The 18920-nt window shown below is 46.2% G+C and overlaps 1 protein-coding gene across 1 annotated transcript in view; it reads right to left on the bottom strand.

The window, feature by feature from the left end:
* Positions 1 to 13444: 13444 nt before the first annotated feature.
* LOC131081060 (T-cell activation Rho GTPase-activating protein-like) overlaps positions 13445 to 18920 on the bottom strand; it is a 68009-nt gene continuing 62533 nt past the window's right edge. Inside the window, exons 3-5 of the mRNA XM_058019918.1 lie at positions 14883 to 15078; positions 14321 to 14438; positions 13445 to 13620 (exon numbers count right to left, since the gene is read on the bottom strand). Of these exons, the coding sequence (XP_057875901.1) occupies positions 13445 to 13620; positions 14321 to 14438; positions 14883 to 15078 (490 nt within the window). The remainder of the gene's footprint in view (positions 13621 to 14320; positions 14439 to 14882; positions 15079 to 18920) is intronic.

Raw genomic sequence — 18920 nt, 5'->3', positions numbered from 1 at the left:
ATTCAGTTAATACAGCAGTGAGCAGAATGTACCCACAGATCTATCCATAAAGGAAGTAATTTACTGTCTGCTCTACAACAGTGTTGTGTAAACACTTGAGATGCATTGAGTACTGCATTTCTGTGGGAGTAGTGGCAAATTTGGGTGAGCAAACACAACACTTTAGAGAAAATTAAGCGCTTTCAGTCCTGCCCCAGACTACACTGCTACCAGCCTGCAACAGTGTAAAAATAAATCAATGTTACTAATTAAAAAGACTGAGGGAGTGAAAATTACCCCAGCTCTTTAAAATTCAATGTTTGTCTTAGTTCCACAGCACTTCTGCTCAGTGCAGCTTGAATACAGCATTAGAGAGACCCTGGTCTTACTCCAAATATCCATGGATTTCATTCAGTCAGGGTCAGGCCCAGGATGGCTACTTGAACAGACGAGGTGAGGAAGGAAGCCCAAGGGACAATCATTACTTCACATCATCAGGGTGGTTTCTGACAAATGCCTTAAAATACTCTTCAAAGTTAGAAGTATTAATAAATAAATAATTCTACAACCCTGCTATTGTCCTGTTACAGCTACCTCTGGGCAAGCTAGATTGTTCTGTTCAAATCACAGTTCAGGTTTCAAATGTCATTATTCAATTGTTTCTTTCTTGACTGATGTAATGCTGTTTCTCACAGTGCAGCTTCACTGCTGAACAACGAATGGAACTGACCCACATGGAGGATCTGCAGGATCCTCGTTGGATCTGCAGCATCCCCATGCCTTAATGTGCATATCAGAACTGTCTCTGGGAGCCAGTGGCAGGGTGTGTTGTACCTCACTGTGAGGCTGCTGACTTCAGCCTTGCTGGCATTCTCCAGGATTCAGTGAAATTACAAGACTTGTCCTTTAAAGTCTTGCTGAACTGGAGCCTGAGTAAAGCCCAGGCCCAGCAGGCATTCCTGTACATGCTCAAGGATAATAGTTGACTAATGAGTTCAGGGAGAGCTGATGGACAACTTATAGTGACTGTGATCTTCAGTACAGCCAATTTACATCCTTAACATTTTTAGAATTTCAGTATGGTGTCTGTACATCAAAAGTCACCGTGGCATACATACTGCCCTGTTTTCTTGCAGACATAGGAGCTTCAGATTCTTACTCTCAACCCTCCTACATTCCAATGCAATTCCTTTCCTTAATGAGCATGCACCCAAAATGACCTCGTGTTCCATTCTGCAAAATGGTGCACTGTTTCCCTGAATGCTGGAGCTCACGTTTTCACACCAGAAGTTGCAATTATTTTTCTGTGCAGCAAGATTTGCAACAAGACAGGCTTTGAAAACATATTTTTGGCTTCTCATTAGGCTGACAAGAATTTGGTCAGTCTGGTAAGAAATCTTTTGCATATGGCAAATTAATTTTATTGAAGCACACCTTTGCATTAATCTTTTAAAAAAGCCTTTTGAATGCAAAGGCACATACTACTCCTCAGTCTGCCCTTTCCTGTGCTTTATAAATTTTTTTATTAATGAGGCAGGTAGAATCTGACTTCGTGCAATTGATCATGACATTGTGTTAACAACTGTAATATAAAATTAGCTACTTTCATGACTATAACATAATTTCAAAACTTTTCTCCATCACATGCTGTTCCTTATTTGTTACAGTTCATTCTTTGTCATTCTGGAGTCTCAGAAAACGGTGTGCTGTGCACTACAGTGCTGACCAAGGCACTGGCAAGGCAGAAACTGGATCCATCTAATCATTAAGCACTACTCAGCCTTTTCCCCCCACAGCAGATGAGATTCACTGAGCACAAAACCTCATTGACATTCCCTGATGATACCTTTGATTTGTGGTGGTGGCAAAACTGCTTGTCCCAGTAACCTACAATTACTACATTTAAGTGATAAAACTCACACAAATCAATATCTCCACCAACGATGCAGTTTCACTATTTTAATGTTGCAGAACTACTTGCATTTTACTTTTGGCACAGGTTCTGATTTAATTCCCAGTTAAGTCAATGGGAGCTTCAAGAATCCTCCTCTGCTTCAGTGATAGGAAATAAGCCCAGCAGTCAAGGTTTATTCTCCAAATATTAGCAGAAATGCTCTGCTTATCAGGCAGTTGATACTGTTAGCTCAAAGGCAATAAAATCTTTGCATCCAAACATAAGCTTTTGTTAGATCTTAGTTGACAGACGGATTTATAAGTTGATAATACAATCTTGAATTTCTTCTTAAACCTTGTTAAATTGAAGCTTTTGGGAAGTGTGGATCTTTCCAAAATAGCTCTTTGAGGAACAATACTGAAATTGTAATGCCAGTGAACTTTGACTTTCCAACCATTGTAACGTGTCATTATAAGACTCTTATAAAACTGGAATCTAGTTTTAGTTTTGTTTGGATAAAACAACTAAAGACACATGGACAAGGGCAGAGCTAACCAGATATCAGGTATCTAAACCTGCAAATTTAACTTTCTGCTCCCTTCTAAGCTTTTTCCCCAGTAAAGACAATTTAGCAGTGGGCTTTATAAAAGATTCCATGGACTTTTATGTGCTGAGGGCAGGTCCTCAAGCACTGTGACATTCCTGAAAAGACTGTCATAGACTACAATGGACTTGTAACCAAGCTCTCAATGTGAGCATGAAGAAATTGCCCAATTTCAATTTCGAGATATAGTAACAGTGGTGGAAGTGCCCAACTTTGTGAAATGTGTAATTCTATAGTAAGCTGTTGTATATGGCTCAATAGTGGTCCGAAAGTGGCAGCTTGGGAACACTTCTAGAATAGTACATGTTAATTCCTGAGTGAACAGCTTTTTGGAAGTAGATTTTCTTTTAATGAATTAATGAGCAGCAGCTGTTGGGAGGAATGCATTTCTCTTTCTTTCAACAGTGCTTCATATGTAGAACAAACACACATAATTTCTGCTGGTACAAGAATGATATGCTTCTAAATATATGGGCAAAAGACATAGCCAAGATTGTTCTTAAGACATTACAAAGCACTGCCAGGCAAACAGTAGCATAATCTTTAGTTTAAACAATTCAGTACACCTGGAAATAACTTTAAAGCCATAACATAAATGGGTTCTGAAACCCTACAACAGGACATGGACAAACAGAAACAGCTTCTGCAAAGTTTATGTATTGCACTCTACTTGCCAGAAATGCAGTCTAAGTCAGGAAAAGGTGTGAACCAAATTGTTCAAAGTGCAACTAATTGATTATTTACTATTGCTGCTAGCAGGCAAGGAATGTAAAATGCCATTCCTGGTCTGTGTGCTTAGCATGTGACAGACCTGTGATCTGGCAGAAGCTGCCCAGGAGTCTTTTGGCTCAGGCTCCAGATTAACACAGATCTTGCCTGCGCAGACAAAATCCCGTGGGCGATGAAGGGCTTACACAAATGACAATTTCAGGGCTATGCCAATATGTTGCTGCTTTTCCAACCTGCATTGCTCTGAGAAGATGCTGGGAGCATTTTTTTCTACTGGCTGTAGAAAACTGAGGATTTCAGATACCCAGCTCCATGTAGCTTGATTTCTACATTTTTCTGAGAGTTACATCCAACAACTTTGGGGATGATGACTCCTGTAAGACTTAAGGAAGGCAATTTGCACAGCTTGTTCCATCCATGCTACATTTGCCAAGCCAATAATTGCACCTTTCCTAGAGCGCTGTCTTAGCTGAACAGTTTGGTGGACTGGAGAAACTTCCACATTAATATAACAATACTGGGCAGTTTGATCTTGACACTACTTACTGTGGGGCTCTTCAATCACATGAAATGGCAGTCTGCTCTTTCACCTCTCCCCGTGGAGTTTTCTGACTCTCCTCTCATGTGTGCACTGATGTATCCACCAGGCCTGGAGAACTGAGGGACTGCAGCTGCCAAAAATCATATATCCCACTCATCATCACTGTCTATATAAATGGAGCATGAAAGTCACACATGGCTTTTATGAGTAAGGTGTTCTAGTGGCTGTTTTTGAATGGCACTGAGTCCTGGAACCATTCAGCCCATTTGTTAAATGTTTACAAAGCACTCATGCTATATGCAAAAAAAAAAAAAAAAAAATTCTGCAGTCACCTGAGCCATCAGACTCTGTGCCATCCTGTCATGGAGGGCATCCTCACATGGGGATGTGAGGATGCTCCTATCTAGAGCTCCAAATCAGCAAAACTGAATTAAGGTATTTCAAGGTCCAGAAAAGGGCAATGAAGCTGATGAAGGGTCTGCAACACAAGTCCCATGAGGAATGGCTGAGGGAGGTGGGGTTGTTTGGCCTGGAGAAGATGAGGCTCAGAGGAGGCCTTATCGCTCACTATGATTCCCTGAAAGGAGGCTGTAGCCAGGTGAGGGTCGGTCTCTTCTCCCAGACCCTAGTGACAAGGCAAGAGGACATAGTCTTAAACTGTGCCAGAGGTTTAGGATGGACATTAGGAGGAACTTCTTCACAGAAAGGGTGATTGGACACTGGAATGGGGTGCCCAGGGAGGTGGTGGAGTCACCATCCCTGGAGGTGTTTCAGGGTTAGACTGGATGTGGCACTGAGTGCCATGGTCTAGTTGACAAGGTGGTGTTCGGTCACAGGCTGTGCTCAATGACCTCAGAGGTCTTTTCCAGCTTAGTTGATTCTGTGAAGGGAGCCCGTACACCTAGAGATGGACCCAACCTGGCCGCTCCCTGCCCGTTCCTTTGGCTGGTGTCAGGGGTACCCAGGTGCCATGGCACACTTTCAGTCAGACCAGCGCCAAAGGCAGCTGTGCCTGGTGTCACCGCTCCCTCACACCCAGCTCCCATCACACTCACACCAGAGCCCAGCTGCCAGCCTTTCAGCGCTGCGCTGCCCGACACAGGGACAGGCGACTGCCGATGTTCTCCTGCTCTGCAGGTCCGGCTAAGGATGCACGGCCTGAAGAACCTCTGGCACCCTGCCTGCAGGCCCTGCCGATCCCACCCTCGGGCGCTGCTCCCCTCCCCGGCAGCAGCAGGCGGGAGCTCCCCCAGCCGCGCCATCCCGAGCGGGCAGCGCCAGCGCCCGGAGGCGGCAGAGGGGCCCGGCCAGGGACGGACCGCATGTGCCCCTCCCAGGCGGCAGGGACCCTCGGGGCGGCTCGGAGCAGCCCCCGGCCCGGTGCCCGGGCATGCGCGCAGAGCCCGCCGGTGCCGCCCGTGCCCCCCCCGGCGGCGTTGGGAGCGGCCCAACGGACTTTGCCCCGGGCGCGGCGGTGCCGTCACGCGGCGGCGCCCAATGGCCCCGCGCGCCCGAAATAGCGCGCTATAAATGGCGCCGCCCGCCCGGCCGGCCGGCCCAGGTGTGGCGGTGCCCGAGCGCGGGGGCCGCCGCCCCCGGCCCCGCCGCCACCGCCCGGCCCTCCCTTCCCCTCCCCTGGTCGCGGCTCGCCCACGCCCCGAGCGGCAGGCTGGGCGCGGTCCCGGCCCCCGGGAGAAGCCCCGGGGCAGGGTGTGGCACCCTCGGGGCCCTTGGTGCCTGGCTTTGTCACTTTGTCCTCCCTCAAGGACTCGCTGGCTCTTCCTGCAGCTCTTGGTTAGTTCCTCCCTTCCAAGCGTGCGCTTCACCTGCCTCTGCAGCAACCGAGGGGAGCCGGTGCCACGCCGTCCTGAAAAACCCAAAGCTCTCCTGGCAGCGTGTCCTGTGTGTGCTTTTAAAACAGCATCTGTCTGAGAGCTGAGACGGCCTGTTCCCGATGAAGGAAGCGGGCTGATAAAGCTTATCGCCTTGGCCCGAGCTCTTCCATCTCTCCTGCATTAGTCTGAGCGCTGGTGCCACGGGAGAGGCTGCAGAGATAGCGCAGGGCCAGGCCCTCTCTGGGCAGGATGCTGCAGGGAGGACACAGGCCTGCCCTGGATCGGGCTCCCCACCCGATTAATGCACAATGAATGCAAAAACCCAAACCTACCAGTGGAAAAACCCTAGGTGGAATTTTCTTTTTATCCCCTTTCCAGCTGGGAAAGATGGGGGTGCATCACCAGGCAGTTAGGAGAGCAGAACTGTGAAAACTGAAATGACTCAGAATGAAAGCAAATAGTCCCCTATTTGAGGATGTGTGCCTTTTTTAAAAACAATGCTTAAAATATACCAAGTTCCTGGCTATACTCAAGACAGCAAGGGCTATAAGTGCAGTGGACCCCTTCCAAGATGTGTCCCTACTTGCCTGAGCTGGGCTGGTTTTGTGGACATGCTCCCAACACATGTTCTCAGTCTGCACTGTGCAATTGTACCTGTTCTCACCCTGCTGCTTGGACATAGTCCTTTGCTACTCTCAGATAAGTCTCTGCTGTAGGATCACTGAGTTTGGATTTGGGGTTGGTTGTTTTTTTGTTTTTGTTTTTTTTTTTTTTTTTTTTTTTTTTTTGTGTGTGTGTTTGGTTTTGTTTGTTTTTGAGTAGTTTTTTGGTGGCTTATTTTGCCTTTTTTTTTTTTTTTTTTTTTTTTTTTTTTTTTTTTGTGAGACCTTGGTAAGATAATAAAGAATATGCATTTTCTCTTGGGGAAGAGTATCTTGCATAATTTGTATATACACACAGACAGATGTATGATTTCATACAGCTGAATTCTCTAAATAGGAAGTTTATTCTCTTTTTCTTGTTGCCACTGGATTCAAGGAGAGGTATTTACTGAAATGCTTAGCATAAGAGCTGAGGAAGAAGAGTGATCATCAAATCAAACTATGAGGTGGCAGGTTCAGAAGAAGGTACCTCTTCACACAAAACAGATCTTGGAAGTTACTGCTACAGGACGTCAGGAAGCAGTTTAAGGAGCAATTAAGCATGATCATGGAAGAAAAATCTGCGCAGGGATGTTCAGCACGAACAGCTCTGATTCAGGAACTCTTTGAGGTGCAAATCCTCATCCTGCGGAAGCATTTTGGGGAGCAGCCTTCCCTGTGCTCATGCTGTCATTAGGCAATTCCTGTTGGCTGCTCTGGAGATAGTCCTGGACTGGACTTGAAGTGCTGCTGTTTGACCCAGCACAGTCATCCCTGTCATTTCTCTCAAGGTGGGTTTTTTTTTTCCCACAGTCTTTAGTAAGTCATAGACATCAATTTTTGCAATAAATCTTTGTGACACAGAAATGCTCTTTCTTTATGTTCTGTACCTCTCTTGTTCTTTCCTGCCTGTTGCTTCAATTGAGGGATGGAAGTTGTTTCATTGTGTGTTTGTATAACACCACATTATCAAGCTGAGCGCTGGTCCGTGCCTGTATTTCCTAGTTAATTATTTGATATAAATAAATATTAATAATCTGTATTTCTGAAGGTGGCCCTAAGCCAAAAGGCTTGCTGCTTGTTTAAACACTCGAAGTAAGAAACTGTGGAGACCCAGTCCTCGTGTGCTGGCAGAACGAGAGAGATGGGCCATTTGAGAAAGTGATTAAAATACCAGCAATACCTGCCTAAACTGTTACAAATTCCACACTCCACATCTGCAAGGGCTTGTGTTTATTATCTAGGGCACAGGACCAGGCCTTGTGAGCCTGCTGACACTGAAGGGTGAGAGCAAGGATGAGGTGCCAGTGCTGTAGGGGGGCTGAGTGATGCCAGCCCCCCATCTCTGCCCTGAGCTGCCTGAGCCTGGCTGAGAGCCCATGGGGAGCTCCTGTTCCAGCCTTGCTGCTGGAAGGAGGTGGATTGCCACCTACTCTTTCTGTTGAAGAGTCAGTTTGGGCATATCAATATTTGCAGTGTTTTTTTTTTTCAAAAACAAGACAAATTTTAGGGTTCAGGAGTGGAAGTGCCCTGAGATCACATGGAGAAAAGGAGCATGATCATCCCAAGGTATTGAACAATATTCAGGCACGAGTCCTCTGAAAAAGATTCCTTTCCTGTCAAGGCTGGTGAACCTCTATAGAATCTCATGTGCTTTTCTAAACATAGTGGAAATCCAGTGTGTCAGTCATAAGGCAGGGGGGAATTACCTGAGGGAAGGCCATTTCTCTAAGGAGAAGTGAAAAGAGGACCTGTTTCTGCTGAGGAGAATCCTTGCCATATGGATTGCATTTTATAGCAGTGTACGGCTCTTGGGTTGGAGGCGCAACTTCCCACATGTACAAGGGTCCAGCTCTGGATGGATGTGGGCAAAAGCCAAGCAGTAGAGCTGTTGTTCTTCCTGTTTGTCTCACCTGTGTTCCCATTGCTCTGCTGATTGATGGCAGGTCAGCGAGAGGCTGCATATGGAATGGGAGACAGCAGCTGCTTGCAGAGATTGACAGTGCAAGCCCATCCTGCTGAGAAGTCATTTCTTTTACATGACTGCCATCTCTGTTTCTGATAACCGTGCATATTGTGGTTTTAGCAGCCCCTCAGAGACAGCTGTTTCATGAGGATGAGGAGTTCTTCAAAAGCTGTTTAAATATGAAACTACCTTGGACTTTGTATAGTGCTTTTCTCCAGAAGTGAATTAGCATATACTGTAAATAAAGACAGTAAAACAAAATTTATTCTTTAGTTGGAGGACACAGGCCTGGAAGGGATGGAATAAGGAGCTCAGTCCCACAGAACCAGCAACAGGGATTGGGCTTCAGCCCAGAAAAAGGGCTGCAGAACAATTATTCCACCCGCCCCACACTCAACATACATTTATACCACATCGTCTGCACTGCCATAGCAACCGTCTGTACTTCCCAGTAACTTTTTAATGAGCCTCAGACTGGTAGTAGGTGTCCAAAAGTCCCAAGTCTGAAGTCACACAGGAAGAATGGAGAGGTCAGGGGCACTGGCACTGCATCCCTGTGGCTGATGGGTTTTCCAGTCTCAAGTCCCACGTGCTGTGGCACCTCCTAAGCTCATGCAAAGTTCTCAGAGTACTGGGGAAGAGCTCTCCCAATTCCTGTGAGTTTCAGCTCGTGACTTAGATTCCCTTTTAGTTTTCCTTCAGTTCATCCAGTCCATTCCCACAGACACTACTAAAGCCCTATATTGTCTGCAAGGCTGGGCAGCTCCTGCAGCCCAGGTACAGGGTGTAGGTTGTTCCCACAGAGCAGTTCATCAGCACTTCTGTAGGGACTGCAAGTCACCCATGACTGGGATGGCAGGAGATCTTGTGTCTCAATAGCATTGGAGGGTAGCAATGTTTTCTTGGAGTGGGGCAGTAGCTGACACTCTTTGGAAGAGGAAATCAAATTGCCTAAAGGTACAGAGGTGGTGCTACACAGGCATAAGAAAAAAAAAAGAAACTTTTTTTTTTTTTTAATTTTCCAGGAGAATGACTTATTTTTATTCACTGGTATGTCTCCAGACAGTGCTGATTTATAGGCACATATATAACATTTTCATTCTGTCTGTGTTTTCCAATAACCAGAACTAGACAGTTCCTATCATTTGGGCAGTTATATACATGAAAATACATTAATTTGAATTTGTAATTTTTACATTTTAGTAAATTATATTTTTGCTCCTTATTTGGTGTGCCAAATCTGCCAGGGGACCTCAGGCACAAGCACTGTGCTGTAAGAAGAAGAATGTTGGCAGAGGTAGCTCCCCAGCCCCTTGGAGAGCATGGGGATCAGGTAAACCCATGCTGGAGCTTTCTCTTAGTTCTTAACCTTTGGCCATGTGAGGGTTTGGGCAGGCAGCTTGCTGCTCCAGGTTGGTCATCCTGGAGTAACCTCGCTTCTCCAGCCTCAGGACATTCACTCGCCTGTGCTGCCCAGCAGAGAGCCCAGGGCCAGCTGTCACCTGTCAGGCACAACTCCTGCACCCTTTGGCACCCCCAGCTCCCTGCCCACTTGTCAGCTTGTCCCTGCTGCACGACTCTAACGCTGCTCTGTGCAAATGTTTTGGGGCAGGTGGAAGGAAATGCAGCAGAACCTGCCCAACCACTGATCTGTCTACTAGCAAGATGCCCTCTCTGGGTCAGTGCAGTGCAATTTTATTGGCATAGGAGCCTGTCTGGCTCCTAAGTAAATTCTGTTGCCACTGCTATCTTTAAGTTAGAGCAAACTTAAATAATTCCCACTACTCAGCTGAAGGAATGTGACTGCCAGGCTGACTGCAGAGCCCAGTCGTGTCCTTTCACCGAGTCACTTGCAAAAGGTGTCTTGGGAATGGCCATTATAATATTTTTCTTTTAAACTTAGGTACACCTTATCCATGTGAAGAAATATTTTTCATCAAATAAGCATTCCTGGTGCCTATGCTGCTGTTATCATTAAACAAATATTTCATTTAGGGGGTATGGAAACAGATTTATGAGGTTTTTTATCAAACACAACCATTAGCTGTTGACAAAAGAACACAGATTGCACCATATTTTAGGGTTAAGAGAATTGGCTCTCCTATTCTAATATATTCTCCAAATTTATTGCAAGGTAATTTTTGCCTTGCAATAAATTGTAGTAATATTTTCGTGCTACTTTTTTTTTTTCTTAAATACAGATTTTGAAGTGTGGGTATTATTTACAGGCTTGGATGTATTTGTGAATTCTAGTGATGTAAAAATGGCACTCATTTGAATGATGCTAGAGGAAAAATATCTACATGTAAGTTTTCACAAAACTTTCCACAAGTGCCCTCCACCCATACTGCAGCAGGTGGGGGTGATATCCCAATTAGATGAACCACCTTAGGCTGATCTTGTAGTCTCTTGACAACTTCCACAACATAAAAATCCAAACAAACTCTTCACACTCTACATTTAAAAAAGAAAAAGTGATATGAAGTCAGGAGCCTGTCTTTATAGATATAACCAAACTTTGCTTTCTTTTCTCTACTTGTGAATTGTTCGTATCACTTCAGGCAGGTGAGGACAGGGACTCTCTGAACAACACTTTTAATGTTATGTGAAGATTAGCAGTCATGTACATACTTTGGAATTTCTCTTCAGAGTGTTCTTGACCTTTCATAAACCAATTTTACTGATTTAGTGCAATTGTATAAATAATTAATTTTTCTAACAACAATTTAAGAATAAAAATAACATCACAGATAATTTAAATACTACAACTCAACACCCTCTAATTAAATTTTTCAGCCAATAAAACACAAGGTAGAAATGGCAGAAATTAAAATCTTCCAGTTGACAATTGTTCCTTGGATAATTCCTAAAATAAGTATTAAAGTTAGCCTTCAGTGGCTTGAATCTTTTTGCAAATATCCACACCAATCCTCCTAGTGCTGCTAAGTCTCTTGTAAAGGTATGAGAGGACATCCAGTAATGAGTAATCCCTAAAACTGATATTTAATATTCCACTAAAGAAGCTAACATATTTACAGTTCTCACATGCCACACCTTAATGTCCTTTTTATTTATTTTAAATCAGATAAAATAAGCCATAATAAGACTGATTTATATGAAGTCATGATAAGAGTTGCCATTCTCATGAAAACAAAACCATTGTAATAAAGCCCTGGTCCCATTGACTTCAACATCTAAACCAAATTTTCACAGCCAGCCTTTGATTCCCATCTAGTGTGTCACCAAAAAGAAACAGAGCAATTGTTCTCAAATACTAGCAAGCAGGTGGGGTGAGCATGGACGATTCTAGTTTCAGAGAGGTGACATCTATTAGGATACTTGTAGGAATTAATGATAAATGAAACATAGAGCACAGTATGTTGAATTACTGTGACATAAACCCCAGAGTTTACAGAGGAACAGTTCACCTTTAGAACATGCTAGCCCAATTTTGACCTCAAACCATTTGACTGTAGACATTCAGTTTAACACATTCAAACCTGTTGATCCTCTAACCACCAAGTGGATTTGTTGGTGGTTACATCTCACTGCTTTTTTCTGATTTTTAGCCACCCACAGAGAGGGTGACACCTTCCAAGGGAGCTTTTCCATCTAAGCAAGATCTGCCCTGATTATCACTGAGTAGTTCTAGCCTAGGATGGGTGGAAGGCAGGGCTGCCTTTGAGGTCACATATCTTGGTGGTCCAGGGAGGTCCAGTGGACCCTTTTGAGGGTATGGGGTGTGGCTCAAGTCCTTGAATGGTGTCATTCCTGATATTCCACTCTCAGACTGGGATCTACCCTGCTAGGTCAGCACATGTGGCAGACAACACTCTGATGACCTTTAGGAACAGTAGCCTTTGCTCCATTGCCTGCTGAGGCGCCTGTGTGAGACTGTCAGGGCTGAAGAGGCAGATGTGCTGATAGCTTTGCTGTTAGTAATTTCTCAGCTCCCTGTCAGCCCCCAGGCCCATCCTAGCTGGGTCTGTCTGTTCCATTTGCCTTGGGCAAAGGGGAGAGGGTGGCTGCTGGCAACCCTGCAGTAGCAGCCACATCAATCTCCTTGATTGTCTCTCTAAAGATTATCCTAATCCTCTGTTGCCCATTAGAACCATTTTGGTCCAAGCCCAATGGTAGAATTTTATTACCATTTCAGTTTTCAGGTTTTTGATTTTTACCCTAAACTATGGAAAACTTGGGTTTTGGTACCTTGCCAGGTTGCATCAGTAAGCCTGGCACTGGTCTCCTGGTCACTGCCACAGCTGTACATTTAGGGAAGCCCACTCCCTAAGACTGGGGAGATCTGGAGAGAAATATTATACAGCCCAAAGTGTGTGATAAGCAGCATGGATGCCAGAAAGAGCTTTACACTGAATAACCTCTGCATGACAAATGCTAAAGTAATGTCTGCTACGTCAACCACCCACGGCCATGGTGCAGACTGTGGGCAACAAATATGTGGGTGTGCAAGCCTACCTTTGAGGGAAGGCTCTAATCTCAGGTAAAGGTGCTTTGCTTAGTGTTATCAGTGACATCTGGTGGCGACAGACAGTAAAGTAGTTTCAAACCTTTTTAAAGGTTGTATAGGAGTTTGAATGGCTCATCCCAAATGAAGTATTTTTGACAAAGATGTATTTCCCAAAGTGTATTTCTTTCTGACAAAACCACATGGTGACCATGCTCCAAGCCAGGAGCAAACACTAAGCGAATCTGTATATAGCATGGGATCTTTTGTTGGTGGAAACACTGGGACCAAGGAAGCCACCAAAATATGTAGTGTGCCTGAAAAACAGTTGATAAACACCTGATCTTTGTTACTGTTAGCTGCATAGAGCCTTGTAAGTGTTCCAGATCTCACAGCCCTTCTGAATCAATGAGCATGGCAACAATTCAGCAGCTGGCAAGGAGGATCATGAGTGCTGCTGGGGGTTAAGTGGAGAGTGGGCTGGACTGAGACACCACAGAGGCCCCCACAGCCCCTGTGGGGACTGCCAGGGAGAAGCTGAGCACTTATCTGGACCCTATTTCTGTCTTCCCAGCCCCTTCTTGGGCTGGACACCTTCTGTGGAGGACAGCATTTCTCAGCGACGTAGTTCTTAGCTGAAAGCAGCAGAACCAGTGCACATGGAGACACACCTTCCTTAATTTTGCACATAACCTCATGGTGTAAATTGAAGACTTTTTTGTTTCAATACCTTCTGTGAGGAGAAGTTCCTTTCTCATTTTGGCCCAGTTTTGCAACAGAAGCTTTGTTCCTACAGGAGACTTGTTTTGACAGTGGCTGGGGAATTTGCACCTCTCCTTTTCCTATTTGCATGGCCACATGTACTCTTCTTTCTTCTTGGGTGAAAAATGGAGAGGGTTATCTCTTCAGAAAAGCACCTTCTCACTCCCTGTGTGCACCTCACTTGCTGCTCTTCTGAATTCAGCTCTGAAAAGCAAAAGTGCAGGACTTTGCTGTGACTTTTAAACTTGACAATTCAGTAAGGTAAGCATTATCCAATAAATAAGCAGTGAAATGAAACAAAACCCAAAACTTAAAACACCACTAAAATCATATATGAGGCATCTGTGCATGTTGTAATGTCACATTCTCTGTAACATGTTCTGCTCTTCTGAAATGTTCTCTCTTCTTGAGAGGACATTTCACATCACAGATTTCTGGAGCCAGCATTGAAACTTTCAAGTTTCATCTCACCTTGAAGAGCAAACAGTTCTTGAAGCAGTTAACTTTGATAAGGCAAGTGCAAAAAAGGACAAAGATAGGCTATCAGCTGTACTGAAAATGTGTCTATCTTTTCATAGCCTGTTCCTCCTGAGAAGCAGTGACAAAATAAAGACTTCTAGATTTGTTAGGTTGGGAGAATGATCCTCTGCTTTAAGCCTGCCAGAAAGGTTCTTGAAATCTCAGCATATCTGTAAAAAATTGTACTTGAATCAGATGTTTAACATTGGGATTTAAGTCTGGATTGTGAGTGTTGTAATTTTGAACTTTTGGAAGGCATTCCTGTAGAAAAACACTTTATTAACACATTGAACTGTCAGCAACTCTCTGCGTTTCCATAGATATATTCACATATCAAATTCAATAATTTGGCCCAGTTTGTCACATCCCTAGCCCCTTCTCATACCTGTGGAGCTGTCTGTGTGCTCTGGTGACTCCTCAGCCAAGGCACAGGCAGGGAAGGCAATGTCCCCCTCAAATATTTCCATGCAGTTGTTTATGAGGAACTCCACCAGCACTGTCACCTGCACACACAAAACAGCCCATTTCAGTCAAGACAGATTGAAAATTCTTTCCCCACCCTGTCTGCTATCTTTGTAGGAAGGACAGCACAGAGCACAGTGGCTTCTGCCAAAATCCTGGCTTGAGGCCTAAGGGTGAGTCCCCCATGGGGAATAAGGCCCAGTGCTGCAAACAATACAGACAAAACACCATCAGCCACAGCTTTGGCCTTGCTGCCCGAGGCCCAGGGGTGACAATGGCCACGGGTGCCCCTGGCCCTCCACATGCAAAGGCTGCAGGAGCTGTGCTGTGACTGTGGGGGCTGCAGGGCAGCTGCTGCTTTTGCTCAGCACCCCCAAGGCCCAGGGGTGCTGCTGTGTTCAGCTGCTGCCATGGCCGTGGGATGGATCCCTATGGATGGCTCTCAGTTGCCCCGAGGGAGCGGCTGCTCGGTGAGTCCAGCGCACCTTGTCGTTCATCTCCTTCTGCACTTCCAGCGGGAGCGCGCTGTCCGTGCCTGGGCTCAGCAGATTTGGGCCAATGCAGATGGCCAGGTTGCTGGAGTCCATCCTGTTGGTCTCAGCATTTTGGCTGATGTGGTGGAGCAGAGAGAGCAAGAGCTTGAGCAAGACGAGGTTTGGTCTCGGCAGCTTGTCAGCCACCCTGTGGGAACACAAACAAAATGTCACGTTAGTTGATGGTGCAGAGGCCTCTGCTTCTTGAGTTGAGCAAGTCTCAATTAAACTTAGAGTGATACCACTTCCTCCAGAAAGGGGCATGTGTGTGCTCTCTGTATCTTTCAGAAATCCCCATCTGCAGCTGAGTGTGGGGTTATTTATAATTATGAGACCTTGAATGACAAGGTCTTGACTGAAAGGCAGCATTGCAGAAGTCCATGTACTGGCATAGATGAGGTGACATCAGGAGATGTCACTGGAGGCTTCCCAATGCCTATGGTTGTGCTGTGGGGCTTTCAAAGCACTCCCAGTCAGTCCCCACAGCTACTGTTCCTGAAGAGCAAAACACGGTGGTGGTCTCCATGTGACCAAGCTCACCCCCAGCAGCTGTGGAGGCCCCGTGTCAGTGCCTGTCCCACAGCACCGTGACTGTGTTAGCTGAGGCACTGCAGCCTCTGCCCTGTTCCTACACTGTTCTTTTTTAGGGCAGCCACCAGCAGGATCTGCCTTGGACAAAATGGAGTGACTGGCAAGGCTGTTTTCCCATCATCACCAGTTAGAGGCTCTTTGAGAGTGTTACAAAGTATTCAGAGGCACTTAGATAAAGCAGAACACTGTAAGCCAGAAATGCATGGAGCCAGGGGATAGCAACTTGGAGAGGGATAGGGACATCCTCTTCAGAAACCTATGTGCTGCCACCACTAAGTCTAAAACCAAAAAGTCATTCAGATCTTCAAGAGGCTTTAGAAAAAGAGACTGTTGATCCATCACCCCAGAGCTGAGGAGACACAGAAAGGCAGCTATGTGGTTGGATGTAGGTCTTGGCTTCCAGGGGGCTGCTGCTCCCCATCTATGGGTCTGGCACACAGCCCTGACTGCATGTGGGGCTGCACAGCCCGGCACGGGTGCTACAGGATGCCTGGCTGCTGCAGAAGTTGTCAGCTGCAGGCTCTTTTGAGCCTTGAGGAAACTTGCACTTCTGGATATGTCAGCTGGAAGGAAACAGTTTGGACTTTGTGTTTGATAAGAAGTCTGCCTCCTCTACAGTGTGGATTTGATAAGAAGCCTTTCACTTTCTCACAGGACTTCTCCTCCAGTTTGGCTGTGCACACTCATCATGGCACAGGGGAGGCCACGGGGGTTTCCAGTTCCCGCTCCCTGCTCGGAGCCGCGGCATCATCATCGAGTGAGTGAGGCGGGCACGGGGGAGCGGAGCGAGGCCGGAGGAGCGGGCGCTGCAGGCACTAGAGGGCAGGACAGCCCGCGGCAATCCGCATGGAGAAACGGTGACAGCAATGTCACCTATTGCACATGGCACACCTGCACTGTGACACCCGTCTGAACTTCCCTCCTCTGCTGAACCCCAATGGTGTCGATCCCTTGGAAAATCTGGCCATACTTTAATGTCAGGAACCAAAACTTTGGGTCACCCTACACTGTCCACAGTACAAGCACAGATTCAGAATGGTTTGGATTAGAAGGGACCTTTAAAGTCCAATGCCCCTGACAAGTCCACATGTCCTCTACTCAGTCCACACCACAGTTGTGGGTTCCAGGGCTTTTTAACTGCAGCTGCTGAATATTTCCACACCACACCCCAGCTTTCAAAAAGTTCAGCAGAGCTGTTTCAGCCTGTCCTTTGAGATTGGAGGAAAAAACACATTATCCTGCCTATATTCAAACATCTTTCTGGATGTCCCAGTAAGTAGCCCTTGTCACCTTCTTGCCAGAATTTGGTGTTTTAGCCTTCTGCCACCATTATGAGGTGACTCAGCTGAAGGTGAGAGAAATTGTGTGCCACAGCTCCAGCACACTTTGTGAGAGTGAAGCAGAGGCTTCAGCACACAGATTGGCAAGATGCTGAATTTCTGGGTTTTTGTTTGTGGTTGCCACAGAAATCTTCCTGCAATATTCATGAAGAAAAAGGATGTGGCTAAATTAAACCACTGAAAACCAGAAGTTGTTCTCTGGAGCAAATCTTTCAAAAAGTTTGTATCCCACATGGGCTGCAAAATAAAGCTGGGAAAATTTTCAGAAGAGCTCAAGCTCCTGGGTGCTTTGAAAATGCATCCAGGAATGTTGTCCATGTGGAAATCTAGTCCCACAGTCCAGTGGAAATGACAGGACACCCCCTTCTTTATACTGCTTAACTTCTGAAATCAAATACACAGACTCAAACCCCAATTCCATGTAGAGCAGCCTTTATAAAAACAAATTAAATTAAACACTCAACAGCCACCTGCAAAATGCATGCTGTACCTCAAAAAGCGCAGATTATCATGGGCTTATTACCAAACCCTGTGCAGGGATCAGCCTTGTTCTGTTTTCACACTGCATTAAACTCATCTAGTCTGCAGTCCCAGAGCTGCCACTGGTGATTCATTTCCTCCAGCATCTCTGGCTGCTTTCCCAGGAGCAGAGCTCCCGGCACAGACCCTTGACACTGCTCCTACCCTAGTCCCCAACTAAGTAGCTGCCTGCATTAAACACCAACATTTTCCCCTCATGGCAACCTGGAGGGACAGCTCAGCAAGCTTTATGCAATGCACTTGCAGCAGTGTTTCCAGAAGGAATGCATTCCTGCTGTCTCACTGCTCAGGATTCACCAGCAACTCCTCTGGTGTTGTGCTTTGGCCTCAAGGGACAAATTCTGCCTCACCCCATGCTGCCTGATGCCAGATTCTCTCCAGACCATGGGACTGCTTTTGCAAGCAGCTCTTGCCAGTCAGGGCTGGAAATATGAAAAGGATGCAGATGTGCCTCTTTTCCAGTGCATATGTGCTTCTTTTCCTTCAAGATACAGTTCCTGAGCAGAGTTGTGGAACATCCTGGCATGTGCAGATCCAAATAATTTGCAATGCCTGATCTATGTGCAGCAGTCCTGGGTGTGATCCATGACACATCTCCACCTAGTTAGCTGACCTGAACAGGAAAGTCCATCTGGGGATTATATGAGCTCTGGACTTGGACATAAACACCAGAACAGTCCTTCAAGAGCAACTGGAGAGCTGAGCAAACCAACCCAGGCACAGAGGTTGCCTCAGCCACTCTACAAGGTGCCGGCCACCAGCTCTGCAGGGAACATTTCCCCAGGGGTAAAGTGTTCATGTGGCCCAGTGCAAGAGTCAGGTACTCTCTGTTGCTAAATCTCCTTCCAGCAGAGACCTTCTGGGCTGCAGAGGCACACCCCTGCCCCCAGCACTCACATGGAGTAAGATACTCCTTCACTGCATGGTCCCTGCCAAGGGCTCAGCAGATCCCACTTCCCAGCCCTCGGAGCAAACAGCACACAAAGGAGAGGCTGCACCTCTCTTTTAATAGAAGCTTAGGGAAAGCAGGATTATGGTGTTTGTCTTCCCAAGCTACCATTACACGAGCTGAGGCTCTCCTTCCCAGGGTACAGTTGGACATCTGCCTGCTGATGGGAAGCGGGGAATTAATTCCTCTTTCTGCTTTGGTCACATGCACAGCTTTTGCTTTTTTTATTAAACTGTCTTTGACCCTTGAGGTGTTTTTTAACCTTATTTTGTCCAATTGAGGAGAGGAGGTGAGAAAGCATCCAGGTGGGTGTCTGGGAACCAGCCAAGATCAACCCACCAGTCCTTTTCCTTGGGCACAAGATAAAGGCAGTTTTGATCTGGGTGTACTGTAGCTGCCGTAGGTGATAATTGGCAGGGCTCTGCATGGCACACAGGGCTCGCTGGATTTACAGTGTAACAGAGCCTCAGGCTCAGCAGTGGCTGCTTTCAGCTCCTCCTGCTGCAGTGCTTATCTCTGGGTTTCACCATGCCTGGGAGCATTCTGATAAAGCATAGCCCTGCCTTGGCC

This window comes from Melospiza georgiana, chromosome 3 (genome assembly GCF_028018845.1).
Source record: "Melospiza georgiana isolate bMelGeo1 chromosome 3, bMelGeo1.pri, whole genome shotgun sequence".
NCBI lineage: Eukaryota > Metazoa > Chordata > Aves > Passeriformes > Passerellidae > Melospiza > Melospiza georgiana.
This window is presented reverse-complemented; position numbering and strand designations above follow the sequence as displayed.